This window comes from Vidua chalybeata, chromosome 3 (genome assembly GCF_026979565.1).
Source record: "Vidua chalybeata isolate OUT-0048 chromosome 3, bVidCha1 merged haplotype, whole genome shotgun sequence".
NCBI lineage: Eukaryota > Metazoa > Chordata > Aves > Passeriformes > Viduidae > Vidua > Vidua chalybeata.
Window position 1 is genome coordinate 32,434,405 of NC_071532.1, and position 24,609 is coordinate 32,459,013.

Here is a 24,609-nt window from a genome sequence, read left to right on the forward strand (position 1 = left end):
TTTTAACTTGGAGCCATGCTTGTCTCAGATCCCTTTTCTGAACCCCAGGTAGTGTCTGTGCTGAATGCATCCCTTGTGCACAACTTCTACCTTTCAGTGAGGCTGGGGAAATGTCAGCCTGATGTTAAGATGCTTGTCCTCAGGGACTCTGACTCCTGGCCTCCCAACACTCACCAGGCAGATATGGACAAGAGAAATAATCCTGAGCATCTCCAAAGTAGCTTGATCTGAAGGGCTCATTATTTTTGAACAGCTGAGTTGAACATTACTGAGAACTCAATTTCCATTTCAGCTTGCTTTTCTACTTGTGCAGGGCAGAGTGTGGGAGCAAGGCTTGGGCACTTCACAGCCTCCTCCAGATGGATCAATATTTTCCAATGTGTGCAAGTTTCCAAGAGTTTAAACCGCTGAGTTTTGCAGAACTTCAGTTGTATCAAATGCAAAAAAGAAAAGGATACTCTATCAAACCAACACATAGCTAAGCACATAAAGAATTTAGGGGATGAATTAACAGAAAATTATTCATATGCTGCAAGAATAAACTGCTGAGTCCAGTAGAAGGAACTCCCATTTATTCTTTATTTTTATTTTTATGGTTTACAAGCACTTGGAGATACAAAATGGCAAGAGAAGTTTGGTGGGAAGGCCGTGTGGAGGTGCCATTCCTCAACACTACTCTTTAAATTATGAAAAATGTTGCTTTAAATCTGTAGAACATCAAATAATTTCTGTCAGTTCTGACCACCTAATGGAGCTGAAGGAAGCTGAGAAGTCCACATTACTTTGCTGAATTAAGGTGCCAGAACCTGAGCTAGGCACAGCTGTCACTGGAGACCTTACTCTGACAGAAAAGAAGCCCTTCCTGCTGTGAGGCAGACATTCTTCCTTTCTCAAATTATTTAAAACAACCAGAGGCAACAGACCCTCTGGTGGCCCATGCGATCAGCTGAGAATGTTTCTCCTCAATGACCTGGCATTTAGAATCATAGAGTAATTTGTATTGGAAAGGACTTTTAAAGGTCATCCAGCCCAATCCTTCTGCAGTAAGTAGGGGTATCTTCAACTAGACCAGATTACTCTGAGCCTCATCCAACCTGGCTTTGAATGTTTCCAGGGACAGGTCATCTGCCACCTCTCTGGGCAACGTGTTCCAGTGATTCACCATCTTCATTGAAAAAAAAAAAAGTCTTCCTTATATCTAATCTAAATCTTACCCTCATTCAGTTTAAAGCCATTCCCCCTTGTCTTACCACTACCTGTTCATGTAAAAAATCCCTCTCCCACTTTCTTGTGTGCCCCCATAAGGTTCTGGAAGGTGCTCTGAGGTCTCCATGGAAACTTCTGTCCTCCAGGCTGAACAACCCCAGCTCTCCCAGCCTGCCTTTGTAGGGGAGGTGCTCCAGCTCTCTGAGCATCTTCATGGCCTCCTCTGGACTCAGTCTGACAGGTCGACATCCATCTTATGTTGGGAGTCCCAGAGCTGGTTCAGTACTCCAGGTGGAGTCTCATGAGAGCAGTCTCATGAGTAGAGGGAGAGAATCCCCTCCTTGGACTTGGTGGCTTTGTTTCCTTTGATGCAGCCCAGGATGTGGTTGGCAGTATATGAAGAGCTGCCTTTAGTTAACAAAGCCCAGAGAGAAGGTCTCCTGATTACTGGTAAAGCTGCTTTCCTCAGAGGCTGTAGTGGCTGCTTGTGCCCTTCCCAGGCTGGGTCCAGGAGCTGAGCTGGCTGCTTTGCAGGCCAGAATGGCAGGGTGAAGGTCCTGCAGCATCACCTCAGACTGCCTGTCTGTTCTTTGTGTGAAGTCAGTGTTTTTCCTTTGGTGAATAACCCTGGCCTGGGGATTGCTACAGTGAGGGATGAGGCTGTTCTGATGTTAACAAGAGGTGGTTGCAGTGGGATCAACCCCTTCTGCATTGCTTGGGTAGGAGGGTGAAAGTGAGCAGGCCATGGGGTACCACAGTGAGTGAGGGGTGGGCACACAATGTCTCCATCAGTAGCCTGGCTCTTGGGTGCTGAAAAGGATATGCTCACCTTGCCCTATTGCTCCCAAACTGAGGCTACTCCTGGTTGCTTCTGCACTGTGCAGGGGCAGCCAGTCTGGGACCCCAGCCTTTCCTTGCATTCAGCACATGGAGGAGGGTAATTAAAGGAGTCATCCTTCCAAGTCAGGCTTTTTGTACAGCTCTTCAAACCTAGAAACCACTCCTTTTTCTCTTGGCACTAGGCTCAGCTTGCTGAAACAAAGATTAAAAGCCTGGATTCCACTAAAGATTCTTCAGTGGCAGCCCAAACAATCTCCCTAGAGAAGATTAACTATCCCCTGCACTGAGGGGAGTTTGAGCTTTAGCAAAATGGACTGATGAGAAAAACATAGGTAGTACTGCAAAGATGAATTTGATAAAGGTGGGCAGAGCACAGTGGAGGCATGAAAGGCTGGTTAAGTGTTTGCTTTTATGTATAGCTGAGTTCTAGGTCTTTAGAAAAGACTTAATCTTTTCTATAAACAAATAACACATTCATTTACATGAATAATCCACATTTCTTATGCAAATCATTTGCCTGCTGCTATTTCTACTGAGAATAATATTCAGTATAATTACCACATTTATTTAGTGAATCTATTTACATAGGATAGCTCTCTGTCCATGAATGCTCTTCACCAGAGAGGCCCAAAGAGCAACAGGGGAGGCCAAGCTGCCAGTCATGTATGCCCTGTGCTTTCTATTTTTGTTCCCATGAAGCATTCTGGGACCATTTGAGATGTCTGGGCAAGAGCAGAAGGATGCCAGCATCCTGCCTCCATCCGAGGGAGAGCACCTGCTGCTAATGGAAGGCAGCTCTCCCCTGCTCACCAGCCTGCTGTTTGAGCTCCAGCTAACTATAATGAGGCAAGGCACTTTGAATAATAACTTTCCTTTGGGTATAAGGCTATCTTAATTTTTTGTGTGTTTAAGTTGGTAATTGCCACAGAGTTTGAAAATCTTCCAGGTTTTACCACTCCTAATTATGTTCTCATGCATATGCATCCCCTGCTTGTGCGCTCATTACTGCGAGGAGATCAGAACCCCGAACGTTGGAGCGGTTCCCTCCAATTATCTTCCATATACAGAAGTTCCTGTGAAAAACCTCTCCTGCATGGGATGGCCCAAGCTATTTGGAGAACGTCTTGCTGTCCAGAGCATACATTTTGCTCCAGGTGGTAAAATCAAGATGGGTTTCACCCCTCACGTGTCTCGCGCAGACTGCTCCTTCCTGGGATGTCTCCTTGCTTGTAGCACCAGCAGTTGAAATACTACTTCAGGGGAAGTTATTAAGGTGTCCTAATGGAAAATATTTCAAGTTTCTAGGGCTCTGATTGCCTCTTTACCTGCTCTGTTTGCATCTATTGATCGTTCCGGTTCAACAAGACCCTCTGGGACTAACAAACGCTAACAGGTTTGAATGCATTCATGAGGTTCTATGCTGGGAAAGAAAAATAATGCTGTTGGGCTTCTGACTTGTTCTTGCTCAATAACAGCAAAACAAATGTGTGCAATTAAACATTATTTTGTTTTCTAAACAGCAGCCTTGAAATTTTGTCCTGCTAGTAGGGGAATCAAGCTGCTGCTTTGCTGTCTAACCAACAGCAATGATTTGGTGATGGGAAAGGAGACGTTAATCCACCTGAGCACAGTCAGGGTAGAATACCATTCCCTTTTAGATAGGTAGGATTTCTAGCACCATGTGTGTTTTTGTGTAGGAGATCACAGTGGATCCTATGAAAAGATCAACATGGAGCAAGCACAGACATTGACATTACTCACTCTTTTTGTACAGACTAACTGCTTGTTAACTAATTGTCAGGGAGCTGTTGGGTTAGTAGTTGTCAGCCCCTTGGAACTTTTGTACTTAGAGGGAGGTAGCCTGATCAAATAAAAATCACTGTCTTCATGCTTAAAGCATTGGATTGTATATGAAGAAATGTCTATTCCTAAACACTTCACCTAAATAATGGGATTAAAATCTTAAGAAGTAAGGTGGTGTGTGACTCACTGTCTCCAGTTTTTGTATCCCTCTGGAGAAGGGTGAGATAAACAGTCAGGAATTTTTTCTATGAAAAGTTTTATAGGAGGAAGATGAGGGTAAAACTTTCCACCCAGCTGTGAAAATTTTCCTTCCCCAGAATTGCCTGGTGCAATATTACATACTGCCAGCTGTGTTAATAGATGCCTAGATCCCAGTTGGCACTGGGCCATACTTACATATCCCAGAAATAGAGATTTAATTCTGAAGTCTGCTTAACACCTGCACACAAAAGGACAGAGGCATTAAAGGTGCTTTAAGGACAAAGCTTTATTTTAGCTAATGTGTTCTCTCACCCATCACATGACTGTTCTTTATTCTGTTGAGTGTCACCTGTCCAAACCACAATTATGGGCTTCAATGTGTCTGAGAGACAGTCCTGCAGCTGGCTAAAAGGGACTGATTTAGCACATTCAGAGCAACAAAAGGGTTTGGTCTGAATTCTGGCAAGGTTCTCTGCTTTTAGAGATGGATGTGGGGGAGGGGGTGTGTGCATGTGTGTGAATGCACACAGGAGAAAAGCTCCTTGGGAGGCAGGTGAGCAGCTTTGCTTCCCTTGGAAGTCCCAGCAGCACTGGGGTCCCCCAGGAGCACGTGTTTTACCAGAGCTGTGCTGAGAACTGCAGGGTGCCCAGGACCTCACAGGCTCAGCTGCTGCTGGTAAAGATTCACCTGCCCTGTGCTCTGTTTATTGATTTTTTGCTGCAACTTGGCCCATAAACTCTCTGCTGCCTTTGGTCTCAAATGGCCTTTGTGGCCATTTGCTGTGCCTGCCACTGGTTGCTGGTGCAGTGACCTGGAGCTAGGCAGCTTACCCTACCAAACAAGGAAAAAACAGGCTATGGGATCAGCAGTCATTGCTTATCCAGGGGCTTTTTCCAGAAAATGGGAGAATCAGGAGAGACTAACAAGCACCAGAGACATCTGGGGACAGACAGGATCCAGAAAGCTTTATTGTGGCAATAAAGCCCAGAGGCAGGGCTGATCAAAAGCAACCAGTGAACAATACTGAAGGTGGTTTCAGTTGAAGAGCACTGTCCAAGGGAACTGTTCTTTGCTAAAATGTCCCTCAGTCACACACTGAAGTTGATGTGTCTCCCTTCAAATCTCCCATTGCTTTTCCCCTTGTTTCCACACCTGCTTAGACTGGCATCATTGGGCACTTGGAAATGCTGTGAGTAAAGCCTGCATGTAGTCCAGAAAAACATGTGCTCCACCAAATGGAGACAAGGACTGGGGAGCATGGAAACTAAATACAAGTGGGTGTCCATTTGATTGCCGTTGCTGGAGATGGAAAATACCTTGAGGTAAGCAAGAATTTCCCCCAGCTTTCCTCCAGTTTTACTACATAGAAGTCTTTGCAGTTGTTCCAATGGTGGGGGAGCTCAGTGCTGCCTCATCCATCAGTGCCACAGACACTAGCCTGGAGGTGGGAGTCTGACTTGTAGGAACTGCAATGACTGGGTGTGTGCTCTTGCCCATCGACTCGGGAAGCAGCTTCTGTTGCTGCAGCTGACTTGATGAGAGTTTCAATTAACAAATGCTATTAAAGTAGCTCTCCTCTTTATTTTATTTTTTTTAATGCATAGCATTTCCTGACAGCTTAAACATTTAATTAACTGGAGATGCCATCGTGGAAAGTTTGCTAGAGAAGAATGCTTGCTGTTTAATTAAAAGGAAAAAAAAATCCTTTAGAGGTACTGGAAGAGATCTGCTTGCAACACTGATAGAGCAAAATGCCTGCAGGAACTCCTGCATTTCCCTTTCTGCATGCAGCAGTAGGTGAAGAGGTGCAAAATGATATCATCACCCCAGAGGAGGAGGTGAGTGCTTCACAGCTTCAGTTTGACCCTCCCATTTAAGCTGCAGATGTAGGACAAGTTACAGTTCTGTTACCTCAGCAAGGGAGAGGAGACAGCCAATAAAAAGTTTTTGTTCTGTTTTTTTAATACTTAAACTTACAATTATCCTGGTATTAGGCCAGAGCTCTCTCTAACATTTTTGGTCTTCTCCAAGGGCACACAGGAAGAACATTTTTCATATAAGCACTGGTCTGATTTTTTTGGCTTCTGTTACAACACAAAAACAACGGCAGATCTTGCCTGCCACAAAAATGACTGCTACTGTTCACATTATCTTCAACAGCCATCATGGAAGCTGTTTTTTGAGATGACAGGGTACTGCCTGAGGTGGCAGAGAGCCTTTGCTGCCCTCACAACGCTGAGGGCTCTGTGAGATGGTAGCTGTAGGTAGGAACCACCAGCTCAGCACACACTTGCACCTCTGCAGCAGCATTCCATGGGGCCACAGCATGGTGGTGTCAAGTGCTGCAGAGTTGGGGACCCCCATGGCAAAGCAACAACCTCCCTGCTCCTGTGCAAAGGACTTCTGCCCTTCCTTTCCTCACACTGACCAAGTGAGGCTTTTTGAATAGCTACAGGTTGGAGAAGCTTTGTTCACATATAAAATATAAACCTGGAAGTCACTGACATGACTGTTCACATTTGAAGCACAGCTCCACCCATAGAGGGGTATCAAATGGTTCTGAGTCATCTCTGGGAGCAGGCTGGGGCTGTGGGGTGGTGCTGAGCCAGGGCATGTGCTGGCTTGTTGTCCTGGAGCTTTTGCACCCTGGCTGGCATCTCTGCTGCTGGTGACAAGGGACAGCTGGGCTCCTGCTGAAACAGGCCAATGCTCAACACTTGCCAAAGCAGCTATTTGGGAGCACAGTAGCACACCCTCTGCCAGAGGTGGGAGAAAAACCTCTGAAAGAGCATCTTCCCCTGAGCCTGGAGCATGCACCACAGAGGCACCACTGAATGAAATCTAGCCCCCTGTATAACCACCTGTTGCCATGCTGATCCTTTCAAATATTGATCTCTTATTGCAAACAAACACAGTCTTTCTGATATATGTGCTACTGCAAGTAGTACCTCTTCATGGAGATGGTGCACTGCTATGAACAGCACTGAGTGCTGGGCTACCCCAAGCCACCAACTGATCCAGATCTTCCCCTGGCAGTGGAGCTCTCTGTTCTAGAAGCCCCTTTCAATCCAGAGCTCAGTGGGGCTCCTCCATCTTACAAGAACCTCCCATGTTCAGTTGAGACTCCTCAGTATCCCCTAGTTGGGGGTGGATTTTCATCTTTTCCTCTGATCACTTCTTGACTGTATCTGTTTAAGCCCCTTTCAACTTTCTGAGAAAAAAAAAACTGCAAAGTATTTGTGATTCTTTTGGAAAAGAACCACTCTGTGAATGGAATCTCAGATGTGAACTGAACTCAAACCCAAGAGTATTCCTAGTAAAAACTGCACTGAAGCAGTGTCCAGCTGGTTTGTAGACCCAGTGGGATTAGATTCTCTTGAAATGTGCTTTACAGATGTCCTTGAAACAGCAAGGAAAGGTACTTTCCCCTTCTACCCATTCCTCAAAAGACCTGAAGGGCCACCGTCCAAAGTTGTGGTTGTGAAGAGTCCCCCTCCCACTCAGAAATCATGTCTTATTTTTCATGAAACAATCATTTTCATCAGCTTTTCCATGCTGATACCAACAAATGCCAGCCACCCATTTTCTAGATTGTTTTTCTGTCTCTGGCTGTACTGCCTGTAAATTTTGTTGTGTTGGAAACAGGTAATATGTTATGGACCTCACTTGTGAAGCAGCTGAGATTGGCAGATAAAAAATTAAAGAAGTGGGAAAGATATGGGTCAATAATACAACAGAAGATTTTTTTTATTGCCGTGTTTTTAATGGAATTGCAGTAGGATTTTTATACAAATCTCTGAAAGTCTACAACTTCAAATAACTCTGAACCTCCAGATTTGTATTCTTGCCTTATTCTTGTTTAAATAGCTGTTACCATCATCTGCTTGATATATTATCTGTCCCAGCACAGAGGCACACTGTCAGGAGGAATATGCTTCCTTGGGAATGACGCATTGCTAGAGCTCCTCGGGTCTCCTGCCTCCACACGCTCCTGCACAGAGCGGGGAGTTGTACAGCGTCCCCCTGCGGCTGGGGACAGTGCCAGCAGTGATGGCAGTGCCAGCAGGGAAGCATCGAGCCTTTCTTTGTCCGTTCTCTGCCGGGCACAGCGAGTTATCCATCACGGCACCGAGCCCTGCCAGTGAAGCTTTCCCTCAGCAGAGGGAGTTGTTTCTCAAGGTAATAAGAAAGCATTATCTGATTGCATTTTTGTCAGGTATGTCCTATTTATTACCTTACCTGTAATCTAATTTGTAATGTATTTCCTTGATATTTTCTATACTTCCCCTCTGTATTTTGTAATCGCTTCCCCTGAAAGTCTGACCTACAAAAAAGACAAGGTTTTTAATCCAGCTTTGAATGATAACACCCTCCAGGTGCCTTTATCTGGAAAAACTCTCCTTGCACAGAGGGAGGTCTGGTAAGAAAAACTCAGCACCCTCTGAAAATGTGTTCGGGGAACACTGTTTAACAGCAGCCAAGGTCCCTTTGTCCCAGGCAGAAAAACACCCGTGGCTATTTTCTACTTGTGGCAAGGTGATCTTTTTGGTCAGAAAGCCATTCCTGATCCAAAGGAGGTATGTGAGAGGTAGAAACCAGTCTGTCCCTACGGCAGGAAGGCAAGAAAACAACTATAAGCCATGTAAAAACTACCACTGATGTGACTCAGCTGCTGAAAGCTGCTCAGGTGTTTTACCTAGACTGTCAGGAAAAAGCATAAGGCAACAGTTTGGGGAGAGAGCAGCACCACCTAGGTCCCAACTAAATTGGGCAGAGATGTCTCATGGTGGCAGAGTTGAAGTGTGATGGTCCAGCTACCCTGAAAACAGGGCTGAGGAAGGTTAATTGGCATGACAAATGATGCACACCATGGGAACAGGTTGCATTTTCAGGTTGTGTGGGCTTCCCATGTGACATCAGGGTGGTGACTCACCAGGGCATGAGCCACCTTTCTGCCCTCTTCCCACCTGGTTAGTTCTTCTCCTGCTTGGCCATAAAACAAAGTTCAAACTACCTGCCTGCTGGACCTGGATTTCCTACTTCTGGAAAAAGTGTTTCAAAGTCACACGGCTTTAAAACAAAGAGAAATGTCCCTTTTTGTGGATGCTAATGAATTTTTTATCTGGGCATCTTTCTGTGAATGTTAGGCCTGAGAGGCATGGATTATGTTAGGGAGAAGGGCTTATTGAGCTCTGGAAATAAATCAGAGGAGGACAGAGGATGAAGATCGCAAATGATAAATTAGCAAGTGACAGAAAACAATTGCAGGAAATAATAAAGCCAGGAGAAGTGTGTGGGAAATGCATAGGAGAGGTTGTTTACAACATGTGCATCGGACTTTCCAGCATTTGAGATCTTATCTCTATTTCATTCCATATGTTACTTTATGCATGGATTCCTGTTTTTATGGGGTTTGTTCTATAGTTTTTGTACTAACATGAATGACTCACATCTGCTCCAATACTTGATTTATTCTCTAATGTCTTCTGCAAAGGTTTGCTCAGCTCATGTAATACTTGTCAGTGGCAAGATCGGAAGAGCAGCTTCAGGCAGGTGAGCAGGGATAGCTGGGTGAGACAGCTCTTTTCTAGAGTCCTACCCTGTAGTTGTGTTAGGTGTTTTTTTTTCCTCCTCAGCAACGTCTGTAATTCCCACTTTGGCTGCCCTGTGTGGACAGGCCTGCTGTGCTGGGGCTGTGTATGTTCCTTGTGCCAGCAAGGAACACCCCACGGGACAGGGATGATGGCTGAGGCTCATCCTTGCAGGACCGTGGCCCAGTAATGCTGCTGCCGGAATACCAACAGCTGATGATTATGATTTTATTTTTTAAGTGTTCTTGACAGCTCTGGAGACACACATCTTCTCTTCCAAATCCAGTAATTAAATTCCACCTACCTGAATTCCCCCTGCTGTTTCAATTGGTTAAATTAATCTTCCCATCATGTCTGAGCCTCCCCTGTGTGTTGTTGAACGGTGGCCTCCTCTCGCCCCGGAGTCGGGCGGGGACCGGGACCGGGACCGACCCGGGCCAAACTCGCAGTGGCGTTGCCCTGCCCCACGCATCCCTTCGCGTGCCAGTGGCCCCGACTCACTGACGGAGGCAGGGCAGAAGGATGGGCGTCCCCGCTTACACATAGACACCCCCGCGCCCTTCGGTGTCCCCATCCCAGGGGCTGCCTCCCCGCCGGCGCGGAGCGGGCAAGGCAGGGCAGCAGCTCCCCGGGGACCAGTCCGGCTGCCTGCGCGCTGCACCTTTCCCTGCCGAGCGGCTCCGGCTCCAGCCCCTCTCCTCCCGGCGCCTCCTCCTCCCGTTCCTCCTCCCCTCCCCTCCCCTCCCCTGCAGAGCATGCACAGCCCGGGACTCGCGTCGCCGGCTCCGAGGCGGGCGGGCGAGACCGTCCTCTCCGCCAGCCCCGCTCCCGCTGCCCCCCGAGCTGTCCGCGGGTCCCCCCCAGCGCCTCCCGGTGCCCCCGCCGGACTTTTCCCTCCTCCCGAGGATGAGGCGGCCGACGCGGCGGCTGGCGCTGTCTCTGCTGGGGGTGCTCTGGCTCGCCGCCCTCCTCCTCTTCTTCTTCGGGGCGCGGAGGAAGTTGGAGGCGGCGGAGCCCGAGGGACACACGCCGGAGGTAAGGAAGGGATGGCGGGTCCGCGGCTGCTCCGGCGGGACTTGGGCGCGATGCCGCCGCCGCCCGGGGAAGAAGTTCCCGGCGGTTTTCGGGACCCCCACCCCATCGCGTTCCCCTTCAAGTTTGGTACTGGACCTGTGCCTTTGCGGGGGGCGGGGGAACGGACACTGGGGTCCTTTCCGTACCCCCCGGGCTTGGCTTTCCTCTTCCCCTCCCTCCGCTTGGTCTCGGACAGCGGCAGCCCCAGCCGCTCCCCCGGCCCGCTTCACCGGGTGCTGCGGCCGTCGGGGGTGCCCCGGCCGCGGGTGCCGCCGGCGGTACCGGCCCTTTGTCCCGCCGCCAACTTGGAGCATCCCAGGCTCCCGGCCCTGGGGACAGGGGGGACCGGTGCGCCCCAAGGAAACGAAACGCGTGGTTCGTGTCACTGGTGGGGAAGCGGCGGCTCCTTTCCTCCGTGGGTCACGCCGGGCTCCCGAGCTCTGCCCTGAAGGAGAAGGGCTCGGTCCTGTCCGGGATGAAACCAGAGGGGAGCAGATTTGGATGGTCCGTGTTTGGCGTACGCGGGTTGGGCGAGCCCGGTTAAAGCGCGGGGGCTTTCGCGGCTGGCTGCGGTGGTAGAGCAGGCACGGGCAGGGCTGCTGCCCTGGGAGCCCCGGCCGGGCTGGGACGAGGGTGCCCGTGCAATCGCGCCTTTCTGTGTCGTGTTTGAGCCCCCGGTGTGACAGCACGGCAGAGATGCGAGGAGCATCTCGATCCACACAGGGAATGAATCAGAGTAGTTTCACTGCCCGACTGAAAAGCAGGGGAGCTGCGAGCAGCTTCGGCTGAACGAGGTCCCGGGTTCTCTCCGAGTCCGTGTCTTCTCCTCCTCGGCTGAGAGCGGCTGGGGCTTAGCTGAGGGTTAACTTTCCAAAGGACATGGATTAGATGCTGCTTAGTTGTACAGTTGTAAATCTTGAATTAATTAATCCGGGTTAGAGCCCAGCGCCTGAAAATACACTAAGATTGGGGTTATTGTGGCAGAGAAAGGGTGTGAGCCCTCACCCCCATTTTTTTGCAGCAGTGACACCCAGCAGTGTTTGGCCCACAATATGTGACAGCTTTACGTGTTCGCCACATCTTTGGAGAGCCTTATATATGTGTCTGTCACCTCAGCAACTGAATTAATGACCTGATTGGAAAAAAAAAAAAGTCAGAACTCATAAAGCTTACTTTGATTTTTTCATCCTGAGGAATTATTGGTTTTCCATGTTTTTTTTTTAATAAAAATGAGGAAGTTTCTTCAGGCTTTTGTAAATCTTTCAATCCTAGAAGAAGGGAATGAATCTATGTGACTTCAGGCTCCAAAAAGACATAATTATCTATATGTTTATTTATTTATTTAAGCTAGGGAAGGCAATAAATAAGCACTGAAAATAAATAAGGCACTGAAAACACAGAAGACAAGTGCTTTCTTAACTAGAACTGTACTTTAGTGTCGGAACTGTGTTCGTAAAGATTGCAAAAAAAGACCTCCCCTGTTTGACAGGGGCTACTATAATCTCATTGAAATGAACTTTGCTTCTCGCTTAGCAGCAGCTGCCGCTGAATTGCTGCCATTTTGCAACGCATTTTGACTTTCTGCTCCCATTCAAGGTTCCCCCCACCTCGGGGTGTAGGTTGCTGATGCTGTTACAGGTTGGTCTTGACTCCCGCAGCAGGTGAAGGGAACTTCTGCCACACAAGATCTGTCCCCATGTTTTGAAGCTGCCACTGCCAAGTTGCCATAACTCCAGCAATTTGACTGCTTAAATTGCCTCTCCTTCATTTCTTCTGAATTTTCCATCCAAACAGTTGCATCCCCTTGAGATCCATGAAGTGCAGATTGTTTTTTATTTTTTAATGCATTACATTTTTTGGCTTCAGAAACTGATTTGGAGCAATGTGATTTATAAGCTGCTTGTGAGCATGGGGATGTGGTGTCCCTTCAGTTAACGCTTCTGAACTGCTGCAGAGCTGACTGGGGTACCAGAGACAGGAATGCTGTGGTCCAGAGAGGAGCCTGGTGCTGTGTTCTGTTGCCCTGGCCAGTGAGACTGGCTGCTTCTGATGAAAAGTTGAGCAGTTAAGGGTTGTCCTCCCAAATTCCTCGGGAAACAGGAGGAGGTGATGGATTGCTAACAGCAGCTCAAACATTTTAAGACAGCTACAGAGGGGAAATGCAGCAAATCTACATAAACTTTCCTGGCAACATTTTCCAAGCTGTTCCCTCCCCTCTTCTCTCCCAGTTGAGTTGTATTTCTGTGGGTGTGGGCACACCGTGTATCTTGCCTTGTGTAGGTTTAACCTTTAGACCTTTCCAGTTAGGCTCCAGCTGGTATTGTGCGTGCCTGTCCCCTCCAGGGCTCCCAGCACACATGGATGCTGGAAGGCCACGGTGCCCGAGCTCCCTGGCTGGCTGTGGCACATGGCTTGCTGAGAGCTCACGGAGCTGCTGCCCTTGGCTCCACGGATGCCCATCAATCACTGTTATTTTGGTCACTGTGCCCTGCTTTACCCCAAATCCTGAGCCAGGTCCAGGCCTCCGCTTCCCAAAGGAAGGCTTGTGGTGTTTTTCTTGCAGTCCTATGCTGGAGTGGGCAGGGTCTCCAAGGGGCAGGACCTTGGTGTGAGGGGTACGATGCTTCCTTTGCCCAAAACGTGCTGCTGGCTTGGCATCTCAAGGACTTGGTGAAGGCAGGCGTCCAGGGAAGGTCTTGCAGCAGTAGCTGAGCTTTCCCGAGCAGCTCAAGCCCAGCGAGGTGGGTGCAGCAGTCTCTTGTAATTAACTTGGCTTCACCTTCCCCTGTAATTTTTTCCCCTGTATTCCCCTGCAATCCATCTCTATGGATCTCTTGCTGCTGCTCAGTGGCAGGCAGGCAGAGGTCCCCCCTTCTTGCCAGCCCTTGCTTCCCTCAATCCCTGTCACCTCCTTTCCCTCCTCCTCCTCCCTGCTGCCTGCAGCTGCTGGTGGTACATGCCAAGGCAGCAGCAGCAGGTTGAGGCTGGATTTTAGGGTGTGGGACTCGCTCCTGGCTGTGAGGTGTAGCAACCTTGCAGGGCTGGTAAGGTATGGAAGAACAAAACTGGTCATGTTTAGGACTATGAAGTTGTTCCTGGGATAACTTCGCCAGTCCCTCCAGTGCTGTTTTTACCGCTGTTGTTTGGAGTTTGGGGGTTGTTTTTTCTCTCTTTTCCAAGGGGCAGATCAAGCCCTCTTAGTGTCGTAAGTAACACTCGCCCTTTCGCTGCCCTTTATGCAGTCCTGTGACTTGGCTGGGAAGAGGAGCCATAGCAGGGTGCCTGCCCTTGCCAGGGAGCATTACCCGGCTGGATGCCTGCTTAGCAGCCATGGGCTCTGCCTGCGGGGACACCGAGCCTGATGGATGGGGGTGTGAGGACACAGGGCTGGCCGGGGTCATGGATCAGCTGGGACTCGTCGATGCCTCCTTCCTTCCCTGCCTTTTGGTGGAGGGTTTCCAAACACTTTGCAAGCTTTAATTAGTTCCAGCCTGTCTCTTACTTGTCCCGGCAGTTTTCCAGCTGGATAAACCAGGACCCAGAGAGGCTAATTGAACTTTGTATCCTTCTGTCTCTGGTGGACTCCGGAGGAATTGGAATAGTTTTATTGTCTTGGAAAATCCGGCTGCCAGTGACCCACCTGAAGTCGCCAGGGAGGCAGTGGTGGGGCTTGGCATGTGCTCCAGTAATCCTCGGCTCATGGCCCCATCCTACTGCCTGGCATCTCTCCTGCCTCCCTCTGATCCATCCCACTGCTCTGCTTTGAGGGGGGGACATATAAACTAATAACTTAATTACATTAAGGAATAATGAGGGGAACTGATACGCAGGATTAATTACAAGCAAAATCCCACATTAATTGTGAGCAGTACTTGTAGCTGGCTCTGCAGCAGTGCTTTGCTGGTGTGCTGGCTCTTGTGTCCTGTGCCAGGCTGTGGCTGGGGATGTTTATGAGGGGGCAGGAGATAAGTAGGTGTGTGATAAGCCCTTGGTCAGCTCATTTCCTCCACCTGTATCAGACAATAGTGGCTGTATGGCAGAGCCCTGCAGCAGGGAGAGGCTTTCAGGAGTCTGGGTTCCCACACTCGGGGCCAGGAGTGTGTGCAGGAGGGGCAGGAAGATAGTTTTTGTTTGGTTTGGGATTTTATTTCCCTTCATTCCTTCCTGCGTGCAGGCTTGCTCCCTCTGATGAATGGCTGAAGCACAGCTGACAGCCTTTGGAGGGAAAGCGGGTCTGTGAAGGGCTTGACTGCAGGAGAAAAGCTACAGAGGAAAAGTTTCCTTTATTAAAAAAAATGACCTGTTCTGCTTGACTTGTACTAGTGTTTGCAATGCAACATCTCCTTTCTGAGTGTGCTCAAATGCAGCTGGGGGATGGCTCCTGGGAGATGTGGAGAAGCTCAGCAGCCTCACTGCCTGCTCCACTGCTCAGCACCCTGCAGGGTTGGACCTCAGTGCAAAGGGACCCGTGCCAGCTTTGTGCTTATGTGCCTTGCACCAGCCTGTGCTTCCTTCTGCATCATCGCCATCTAGAAAGCCTCAGCACCTGGAGCTCAGCTGACAGTCTCCAGATATTAAATTCCTGTCAGTTTTATAGCAGCAGAGCCACTTAACAGATTAAAATAACTGTGTATCCTGCAAAAATTCAGATCTTGACAATTAAGGGATTGGAGTAGCAAGGCTGTTTGGAACAAAAAAAAAAAAAAAAAAAAAAAACAACCCAAACCAAAACAAAAAAAAAAAAAGAGTAGGAAAAAAAAAAGAAAAAAAAGAGGCAGAGTGTTTAATACCCAGGAAGCTTGCATTGGCTGGGGACATGGATAGGTCCAGGATGTGAGAGAAGGGGAAACTTATTTCATGCTTTGTTGGTGAAATCCCACTCTGAAATCTCTAGGAGCAAAACAAGGCTTTAGGCTTTCTAGAATGTGCACAGCTTTGCTTGTAAAGAAGGTGTGATGGAATCCAGTCCCTCTCTCTCTTGCTTGTGTGTTTAGTGCTGGACAAAACGGAAAGCCATGTCCAAGCGACCTTCATCTGTAGGATCAGGCAGGACAGGTCTGGTGGAGCAGGGATGAGGTGAGGAAGTCACCTCAGTGGCTAAACCAGCTGTGGACAAATGGTGAGCAGCCTGCCTGGTGCACCTTGATTAATTAACATGCCCGCTGAGCATTACAGCGCTCCCTGGGATACCTGTGGAACAATAACCAGTCAATGAAAACCCTCCTAATTTTTCACTGGTAATTGCAATGAATGAATTTTGCCTCCATTACATTCTGGTGGAGCTCTGTGTTGCAGCTGTGACTGATGGGGGCATAAATATTGATTGAACAAGACCTGTTTGCTTTGCAAAACAGTGAGCATTGGAATGTACAGGTGCCTTTCTTAGCTTGGTGCTTTTAAAAGAAGTATCAGGGAGGGAAGGAAAGGAGGCAAGGATTCTGCTTCTCTTCTGGTAGGAGTATAAATAAATTTCTGTGCAGGTGGTACATGTTTTGTTGACAAGAACTGTTGAGCACCAGAAGATGAAAAATACTTTTTATTGTGCTCTGAAAGGATAAAAAGAGTTGGAAGAGTCCTGCTGCTTCACTATGAAGGAGTGTTGGAGATGGTGATGCTCTGAGGGTGGGTTGGGCTCAGGAGTATCATGGTTTCTCTTGTAAACTGCTTCTCCTGTCAAGGTCCCTGTAGAGCACCCTGCACATGGAATTGCTGCAGGCTGCAGCGTTCCTCTTCAGCTGGTGTGATGTGGTGTGGCATCATCCTTTCCTAGGTAACAGGGAAGGGCTCAAGCCCTTGCTGCTGGGTTTTTAGGAGGACTCAATTCTGGCTCACAGCCTGGAACCCTTTGTGACCTTTAGGGGTAGGCTTGACAAAAGTCTTAACTTTTGAGCGGGGAAATCTGCAAAATCAGCTCTGTGTCTGGATGCCAAGGCTTCAGAGACATAGCACATATGTTGAAGTGTCTCCATGCTTGAGAAAAGTGCTGACTATGAGGGAAGATGCTTTGTCCTATTTATCCTTTCACCACCTCAGATATGCACAGAGTTGGATTGTTTACTCAAAACCTCACTGTTTTCTCCTCGCTCTTCCTTTCCTTGATAAGAAAGCATCATCCTGATTTATTTTGATGGGCTTATGGCCCAGGGCCTGTCTTGGCTGGGTTTACTGCTTGCTCTGCTGAGACATCTCTTGTCCCTGGCACTGCAATGTGACCCGTGCCTCCCCACAGGCAGGGGACTCTACACATGGGATGGCTGCAGGATGAGAACTATAAATGGCAATGCTGTGCCTGGAGAAGGCAGGTCCTGGGGAAGGCTGGTACTGTGACTAGAGGACTTTTGTGCCTTCTGAAGCTGAGAGGTTGGTTGTATGTGTAGAGACCAGGGCCAAGCATGGAGGGCAAGCTCTTGAGCTGCTGTGGCTCCACAGGTGTGAGCTGGGCGAGCTCCAGCATGGGAAGGGCACTGCCAGGAGATTCGGCCTTGCAAATAAAACTGTCTTGTGATCCCTCATGAATGTGGGTGCAGTGTTACTGTCCCTGGGACAATAGCTGACAAATCCCTGGGAAGCTGAATATTGGGGGTTTTGTGTGCCCAGTGTTTTTCTTGGGTCCATGAATGTTTGTGTTCTGTGTGCACAGCTCACGGGGCTGCCACTTTGGTACCTCTGGGTGTGTTTCTCTGTCCTGTAATCTCTTTGCCAGTGGGAAAAGCAAGCTTGGAAGAAGTTGTAGAAATGCAAAAGCAACGTACTCCGCCTGGGAGAGTCTCATCTGTGAGGGCAGGCCAGCATTTGGTGCAATAAAACCAATTAAAGGGAATGAATCTGCGGAGAAAGCAGAAGTAGGATCTGTTTAAGGAAGACGTTTGCGTGAAGGAGTAATTACGTGCAGCCTAACGACAAAGGGTGCAGTGGATTGACTATTAATTGGAGTAGCAGGAGCGGGAGATTGCTGGCATTAGCTGTGTGTTTCTTGCTGGCTTCCTCCTGTTTAAAGAAGGAAGGGGTGAGGAGCAGATGATGGGGGGGAGTTTGCTCTCAATCCACTTTCCTGTGCAATGAAAAAGCCATTTCTCCCCCTTGCTCTCAAAGCAAAATGTTCAGATTTTGCCAGCGATGTTTAGTGTAGTTGCTTACTAAGCTGCAATTAAATTGGTTTCCCACCCTCTTTACCCTTTTTGGTTCCAGAATCTCAGCAGGAATCAGTGTTACAGGAAGAGTAAGCCAAGGAGGAGATCTTGAGCCCCATCTTCTGCTCATCTAAATCAGTATTGCTCCACTCTTCATATGTATTTCCAGAGGAGCTGGGAAAGTGAGGCTGCCTAGGTATAGGTTTTCCCATATAGCTGCTGCTGAGGTGGGGAGGGCAGCTCTAGGTCAGGCTGGATCTGTCTGTAGGGTACCTGGAAGGCCTCCTGCTGTGGGATGGGCATTGGGTGTCCTGGGAGTGGCTGAGGCTCTGGGTGCCAGTGGCAAAGAGCTGCTGGGAGGAGCAAGAAGGAGGATTTCTTGTCCTTAACCTGTGCCTTTGGTGAAAATGATCAGTGGTGAGAGGTTCAGCTGGAGTTCACCCCTTTGATCATGGTGGCAGCATTAGTTGTACTAATAGTTTGCCTCAGTCCCGCTGTTTGGAAACCCCTTAAGCACCTTGGTTAACCCTTCCTGCAGCCTGACGGAGTGAGAGGTGTGGTGGTCCTTTGTGGGTCATTGGAGAGGTATTCGAATAAGGGACGATGTGCCAGTGTCACTTCTCCACAGGAGGACAAGATGACATGCTGGATGCTGTACTGTCCCCAGACAGTAGGTATGCAGATGAGTGGTGGCACTGGGATGGTGTGGCAGGGCTTGTGTCCCCCGCCAAATTCTGCCTTGCCACAAATAGGCAGAAATTAGTGATGATTTACTGCAAAGCAGCTCAAGCTCCAGCTTTGTGATATTATTTGGAGGAGCAAGTGAGCTAATGATTGCATCTCATCTCTGAAAGTACTGCGGGAAGTGCAGTGCCAGGAGAGAATTGATTCAGAAGCAAAACAGGTTCATTTTCAGATCAGGCTGAAAGACAAGGGAAAGAGAGATTCTCCTTTTTTTTTTTTTCCTTTTTTTTTTTTTTTTTTTTTTTTTAACTTTTGTTTTTTTCCCCCCTCAGTCTCAAGTGAGACTGAAGGTCTTAGCCTTTCCCTCTTTGGTTTTCTTGTGGAAACATCAGCAATAAACCTGATTGGAAAATGATACGAGGAGAGCAGGGTTCATGTGGTGCAAAAACAAATGAGCTATGAAATCACCCTCTATTCTCCAAACATTATTCACAGAGCCAGGAAAATTGAGACAGATGATTCTTTTTCTTTTGAAGCCACTGAAGGAGTAAGTCCAAAGGATGTGATTTGGCCCATGCCAGGAGAGAAAGGCTGCTTTGTCCTGGCTTTCCAAATAGCTTTGCCTGCATTTAGACACACACCATTTCCTCCTCAAGGACCACCGTCGGCATCCGCCAGTTACAACCACACCTCATAACCCATTATGGAGACACATGGCTCACAAATAAGACATGAATATGTTCAGTGGTGCAGGCCTTGGCTGCAGCCCCCCCGGGCTGGATGGAGTTCGTGCACATCTTTTCTTGCCTGTGTGTTGAATTTTTAGTTGCTTGTTGTTAGGTGAGATGGAGAAAAGTTGAGAGGGAGGAGTTACAGGTGTGAGCAGGCTCACTTTCAATGCCTGGCTTAGTTCTTACAAAACGGCGATTTAAAAAGAATATATTTTTATTTAAATGAAGTTTTTTCATCTGGGTCTAGGTAATCTGCTTTACCCAGTGGGTTGATTCAGGATAATTTAGGATGGAATAATATCCTCTGATATCCTTTGGGATCTGCCTTGGGGGATGTTTGGGATGCAGCCCTTTGCACTTTGACCTCGCCTAGATGAAATGCAGAACTCGGGGTCTGGTTGGGGTAGGCACATGGTTTTTCCGGCGAGTTGGACAGTGGGAAGACACTGGGAGCTGCTGGAGCTAGTGTGTGGGAGCCAAGCTGGGAAGGAGACTTGTGTAGCATAGTCCTGCCTTCAACAGGAATGGAGCTGGATGGAGAAAGAGCTGGAAGAGTCGCGGCATTCATAATGCCCGTTGCATTTTCCTGATGCCATAATACAGTGTAATTTGGAGAGAGGCAGACTCAAACATGCATTACCCAGCCATCTGCTGCTGCCACTGGGATCCAAATGGATGAATATACACATAGTGCTCGGAGTTAAACCGTGTACGATGTGTGGCTGCATATGGTTTGCTCTTGGTGGTACAACAAAAATGCTTTGTGAAGAAGAACCTCCTGTCCTACCCTCCCATCCTGCAGGAAGATCTCTGGCTTAAGTCTCTTCAGAGTAAAAAGAACCAACCCCTGTGCACCCCTTGGGGATGTGCCTTCAGCCCAGCAGTGTGCTGGCAGCCATGTCTGCTGGCCATGGCATGAGAGGAACTGATTTTGGGATGGAGACCACTTGCAGAGGTGATGTGTGAAGGGTTTGGTCAGGAGCACTAGAAACAGCGAGAAAGTGAAATATCTGAAAATTGAAATTAGATTTGTAAGTGGTGAGAAAGGGAGTCGAATTATGACAAAAGTGTTATGTTGCCTGGTGACGTGGCCTGTGTTACTGCACCTGGGTGTGGATGTGTCTCCTCAGCAGGGACCTCCTGGATGCACCTGCACACTCAGGAAGCACAGCGTTTCCAAAAATCAAGCATAAAATATAAACACAATCTGCCTTGCGAGGTGAGAGTGAGCTCCAGCAGGCATCTGAATGCTGGGGAAGGTCATTCAGATGTTGTTCTTCACCTGAGGCACCGCGGGATTCAGCAAGGTGAGGACACCTTCCCTCCTCAAGTCAATGTCAGCAAGGGAAAGACAGTTTCAATTTGGCCTTTGCAAGGCAGAAGCTCTGCTCGCATGGGGGGAACAGCAGGAAATCGTGTTGGTGCTTTAGGGCACCAGCTGCTGGGATGTGGAGGGCAATCAGCCTTCCCCAACAGGCACAAGAGGTGTTCCGGAAAATGGGATTTCCTTGCTCTTGGTGCCTTGCTGCATCCTCGGGACCACAGCTCCTGCTGCCATCATTGTGGCCAAATCCTGACTCTGTGAATGAAAGAGAAGTTTCATTCACAGAAGTGAAGCACATCTCTGCTGTGTAACCAAACCTTTGCACATCTTCTGTTTACCCAGAGCATTGTGGTGGGACAACAGCCGTAGCACTGGGGCAGAGCTGGTGCAGCAGCAGGTACAGACCCAGCACGGGGATTTGCCCATGTGATAGCTGGAAATTAACTCATTAAATAAAGTAATTTGCACCTTTTAATCTCAGTGATTCCTGTGTGTGGGCACTTGTATTTAGGAGAAGAGCTTATTCTGCTTCAATTAATTTATATCAATATGAACTGAATAATTAAAGGTGTGAATGAAAGGCCAGGTAGCTAATTCCCTTCCCTCTGGTGCACAGGCTGCACTGAGATAACCTGGGAGAGGGAGCTCCTGGCAATGCATATGTTAGTCCAGCCAAAAGAGCCAAACAGCCCTGAGTTTCTATATGTAAATATCAACTGGGATCAACTAATTTTTGATGCTGATCTCCTTGTATTGATCTTGGTTTGTGCATTGGCACCAGCTGTGTTGTGTGTGGCTTTGGGGAACCCAGCATTTCTCTGTCTGAATGCAGGCTTGGCTCTCAGGATGTTCTCCCCATCTTCAGGCAGAACCAGGAGCCATTACTGCATCTGAGAGATAAAGCAGATAAATTTGCACTTTTTTTCATTGTTTCCAGAAGCTGTGTTTCAAGTCTGTAGGCCAGGAGTGGCTGTGTTTCACAGGTGTTTCATTACAGTAGGATGCCATTGATAACTGGCTATTTTTGCCTCAAAATCACAGGGAACTTTTCAGAATTGTATTAATCCAATGAAAGAGTAAAAACTTTAAAAGTGTAAAAGCTGGGGACATTTCTTCTTTGAGAACAAACTAATGCTTGACCTAAAAAGAATGATATATCTGAAGTCCTGTGGTGCAGCTAAACTCATGCCATGCTCAGGATTTCTTCTCTTCCCCCAGTAATCCTTTTCCAGTGCATCAGACAGGTACAGGACATTAATTTGCTCAAGCTCTTAACGTTTGCTCCATGTTACAGGGAGCCCAAATTCCACAAGAGGAAGCCACCCAATTCATGCCAGTGTGTGCTTAAGGGCTTTTGCCACGTGGGATTTGGTGTGGAGAGAACGTATGAGGAAGACAGTGCTCGCGTTTCCGTAAGCAGGGCTGATTTCAATCCTGTAAGGACCACAGGGAAGTTTGATAATCCAGCAGCATGGTTCAGTGCCTTCCCTTGTGCTGCCTGGCTGTGTTCTTGCAAGGAGACACAGTGTGATTACAAGGGCAGTTAAATGCCCTTAATATTCACGCTGTTGGAGGGAGCATTACTCCTGCCGGCTCTGCTGTCTGCTGCTGTTTGCAGTAGCATCGCGTTGATGATTAAATCACCAATGCCACAGTGAGTAGTGTGTGAAGCCCCTCCAGCCAGGAGGGAGATGCAAAGGCAGAGTTAAATCCCTTCTGTTTGTCCACTTCTTTTTTTTTTTTTTTTTTTTGCTGTCTCTTAACAACATTTTTTTTAAGCAAACAAAGCACAATAGAACAGTTTGGAGCCATGAAACAAGATGGGAAATGAGCCCCTTGTGGAGAGGTTAAGAGAACAGGGCATGGGCACTGTGAGGGGAAGGAGCTGGAGGGCTCAGGGCAGCCCATGCTTAATGCAGCAGTGCTTGCATGCTTCTTCTCCTCGTCCTCTTTTCAGTCATAGATGGGAGAAGCAGCAAACTGAGTAATATGTATTTGTGTGTATACACTGGGATGTACATGGTGGTGCAGCAGAGCAGGGAGTGGCAGGGGGTGCTACGATTGTAGTGTGGGGAGGCTTTAGGAACTGAAGCTAGGGGCTGTTTTTTATTTTTTTATTAGAGAGCCCTGTTGTATCCTAACCTCTTCTGGGTGGAGAGCTGCTCCCACTTGGTGTTGGTGTTGGGTTTGGAGAGTGTTTGTACCCCATCGTGCCTGAGCCGCTGCCACAGCTCCCATGTCTGGCACTGGATTGCAGCTATTTCTCCAACAAAGCCTTGTCCCTCATGTGCAGCCTCGGTTGCCTCAGACAATTTTCAGCATGACAGGTATTTTAGGGAAAAGAGCCAAAAGCAGATTGTTGGCACCCTGTTCCGTTTGTTGGTCTGCTCTGCATCCCTCTCTGTCCCCCAGGGCTGTGTTCGCACTTCCTTGTGTGCCTTCCTGCTCAGCCGCAGGTATCACAAGCAGCTGGCTTGTCTTGGAGGGGTCCCCACATTTCCTATTTGGCCCTAAATGTGCAGTGTCCATCCAGCCATAAAGACTTGGATTTTGCTTATGGGGCCAGGGGCCTAGAAACTTCAGTAGCTGTTTGGGAGAGAAGTACTGAGCTGAGCATCCTCAGCTGCAGGGAAATGCTGGGGACTTTCCCAAGGCCAGCTCCCGGTGGCACTGCAGCAGCCCCCCTTTTTTGCACAGGTATTGCCGGGCAGGAGGCTGGCACCTCCACAAATGACTTGTTTCCGTGGCCTGCCCTGCCGGTGTGGGTGAGGAGCCCTGACAGGGTGGCCATTAGCGGAGCTGTCGGGCAATCGCTCCCCGTCGGTTTGAGTTAGGGAGAGCAGGTGCTGGGAACGCCTGGCTGGGCGCCGGCACGAGCTGCGCTCAGGGTTCGCCCAGCCTCCATTGATTTCTGAGCTTGTCACGCTGTTCATTAGGAGAGGGAGAGCAAGCGAGGTGCTTAGCAGAAGTGCTCCAAGTCGATCCTGATGGAGTAGGTTTCTCCACTGCCTGGTTAGGGGCAAAAAAAAAAAAATCTTGCCCAAGTCTCCTCTGCTCATAGAGTCTTCAGCCTCAAACCTCCTGTCTTCCAGGAGTGTCTGGCAGGATCTGCCTTGGCACTGCCCTGTCCTTGCAGACTTACTGTACTGAGAGGGAGTGCAGAAAGTTGTGCTGCTGGTGGGATGATTTTGTTCCCTGTCCCTCCCTCTTGTCCTTCCAGGTTCCCACAGCTGGGTCTCTGTTGCATGTGCTGAGCTTGCTTGTGTGTCTTTTTCATGCTGGAGCTGCATTGATCGAAGCAGTAAATCAGCTGGCTGGTGCTGTGGATATAAATGATGGATGTAATGAACCAAGGGGGAGAAGAGGAAAAAAAAAAAGGAGGGGAAAACAGAAGGGAAAATTGGGAAGAAAACAGCATATTCAACAATGGATGGCCTATGAGATGAAATATCTGCCTTGGCCAAGGCCCCTCAGCAAAGCAGCATGGTCCTAGCAATGGCTGGAGGTGCTGCAAGGGGACCTGCTGGGGGAGGAAAAGGGGGTTTCCATGCATGCAGAGCTGTGCTGGCACCCCACATTCCCCCTACACTTGCTGACAGCAGCTAATGGATGGTGGAGATAAGGATGGAAGCTGGTATCTGCCATGTGGGCTGCACCACAGGGCTGGACAGAAGGCACCAAATGGAGCTAAATCATAGGCCAATTTATAGTCTTGCTGGCTACAGCTGCAGGGAAGATTTGAGATACTATTGTTTGAATGTCTCTGCAGCTCTTAAGGTTGCAACCCCTTCATTTGCTTTCTGCCTTAGCTGGGTTTCCTTTTTTTTTTTTTTTTTTGAGTTTTAAAGCACTTTCTTGCTGGTGAAAGGCTGAAAGCCCCCAAGGCTTAAGCCTTCTACTGATTTCAGCAGTTTCTAGGTCTTTGAGCTGGCTGTACTCTGTGTCTGAGCCCTGGCCCGTGCTTTGGGGATGTAGAAGGAGGTTTGGAGCTGAGTCAGTGGTATCTCCACCTGTGGGTTGTTAT

At 48.5% G+C, this 24,609-nt stretch overlaps 1 protein-coding gene across 1 annotated transcript in view; it reads left to right on the forward strand.

Moving 5' to 3' along the window:
* Positions 1-10,507: 10,507 nt before the first annotated feature.
* Positions 10,508-24,609, forward strand: part of GALNT14 (polypeptide N-acetylgalactosaminyltransferase 14) — a 92,583-nt gene continuing 78,481 nt past the window's right edge. The window contains exon 1 of the mRNA XM_053939593.1: positions 10,508-10,677. Within this exon, the coding sequence (XP_053795568.1) occupies positions 10,549-10,677 (129 nt within the window). The 5' untranslated portion in view covers positions 10,508-10,548. The remainder of the gene's footprint in view (positions 10,678-24,609) is intronic.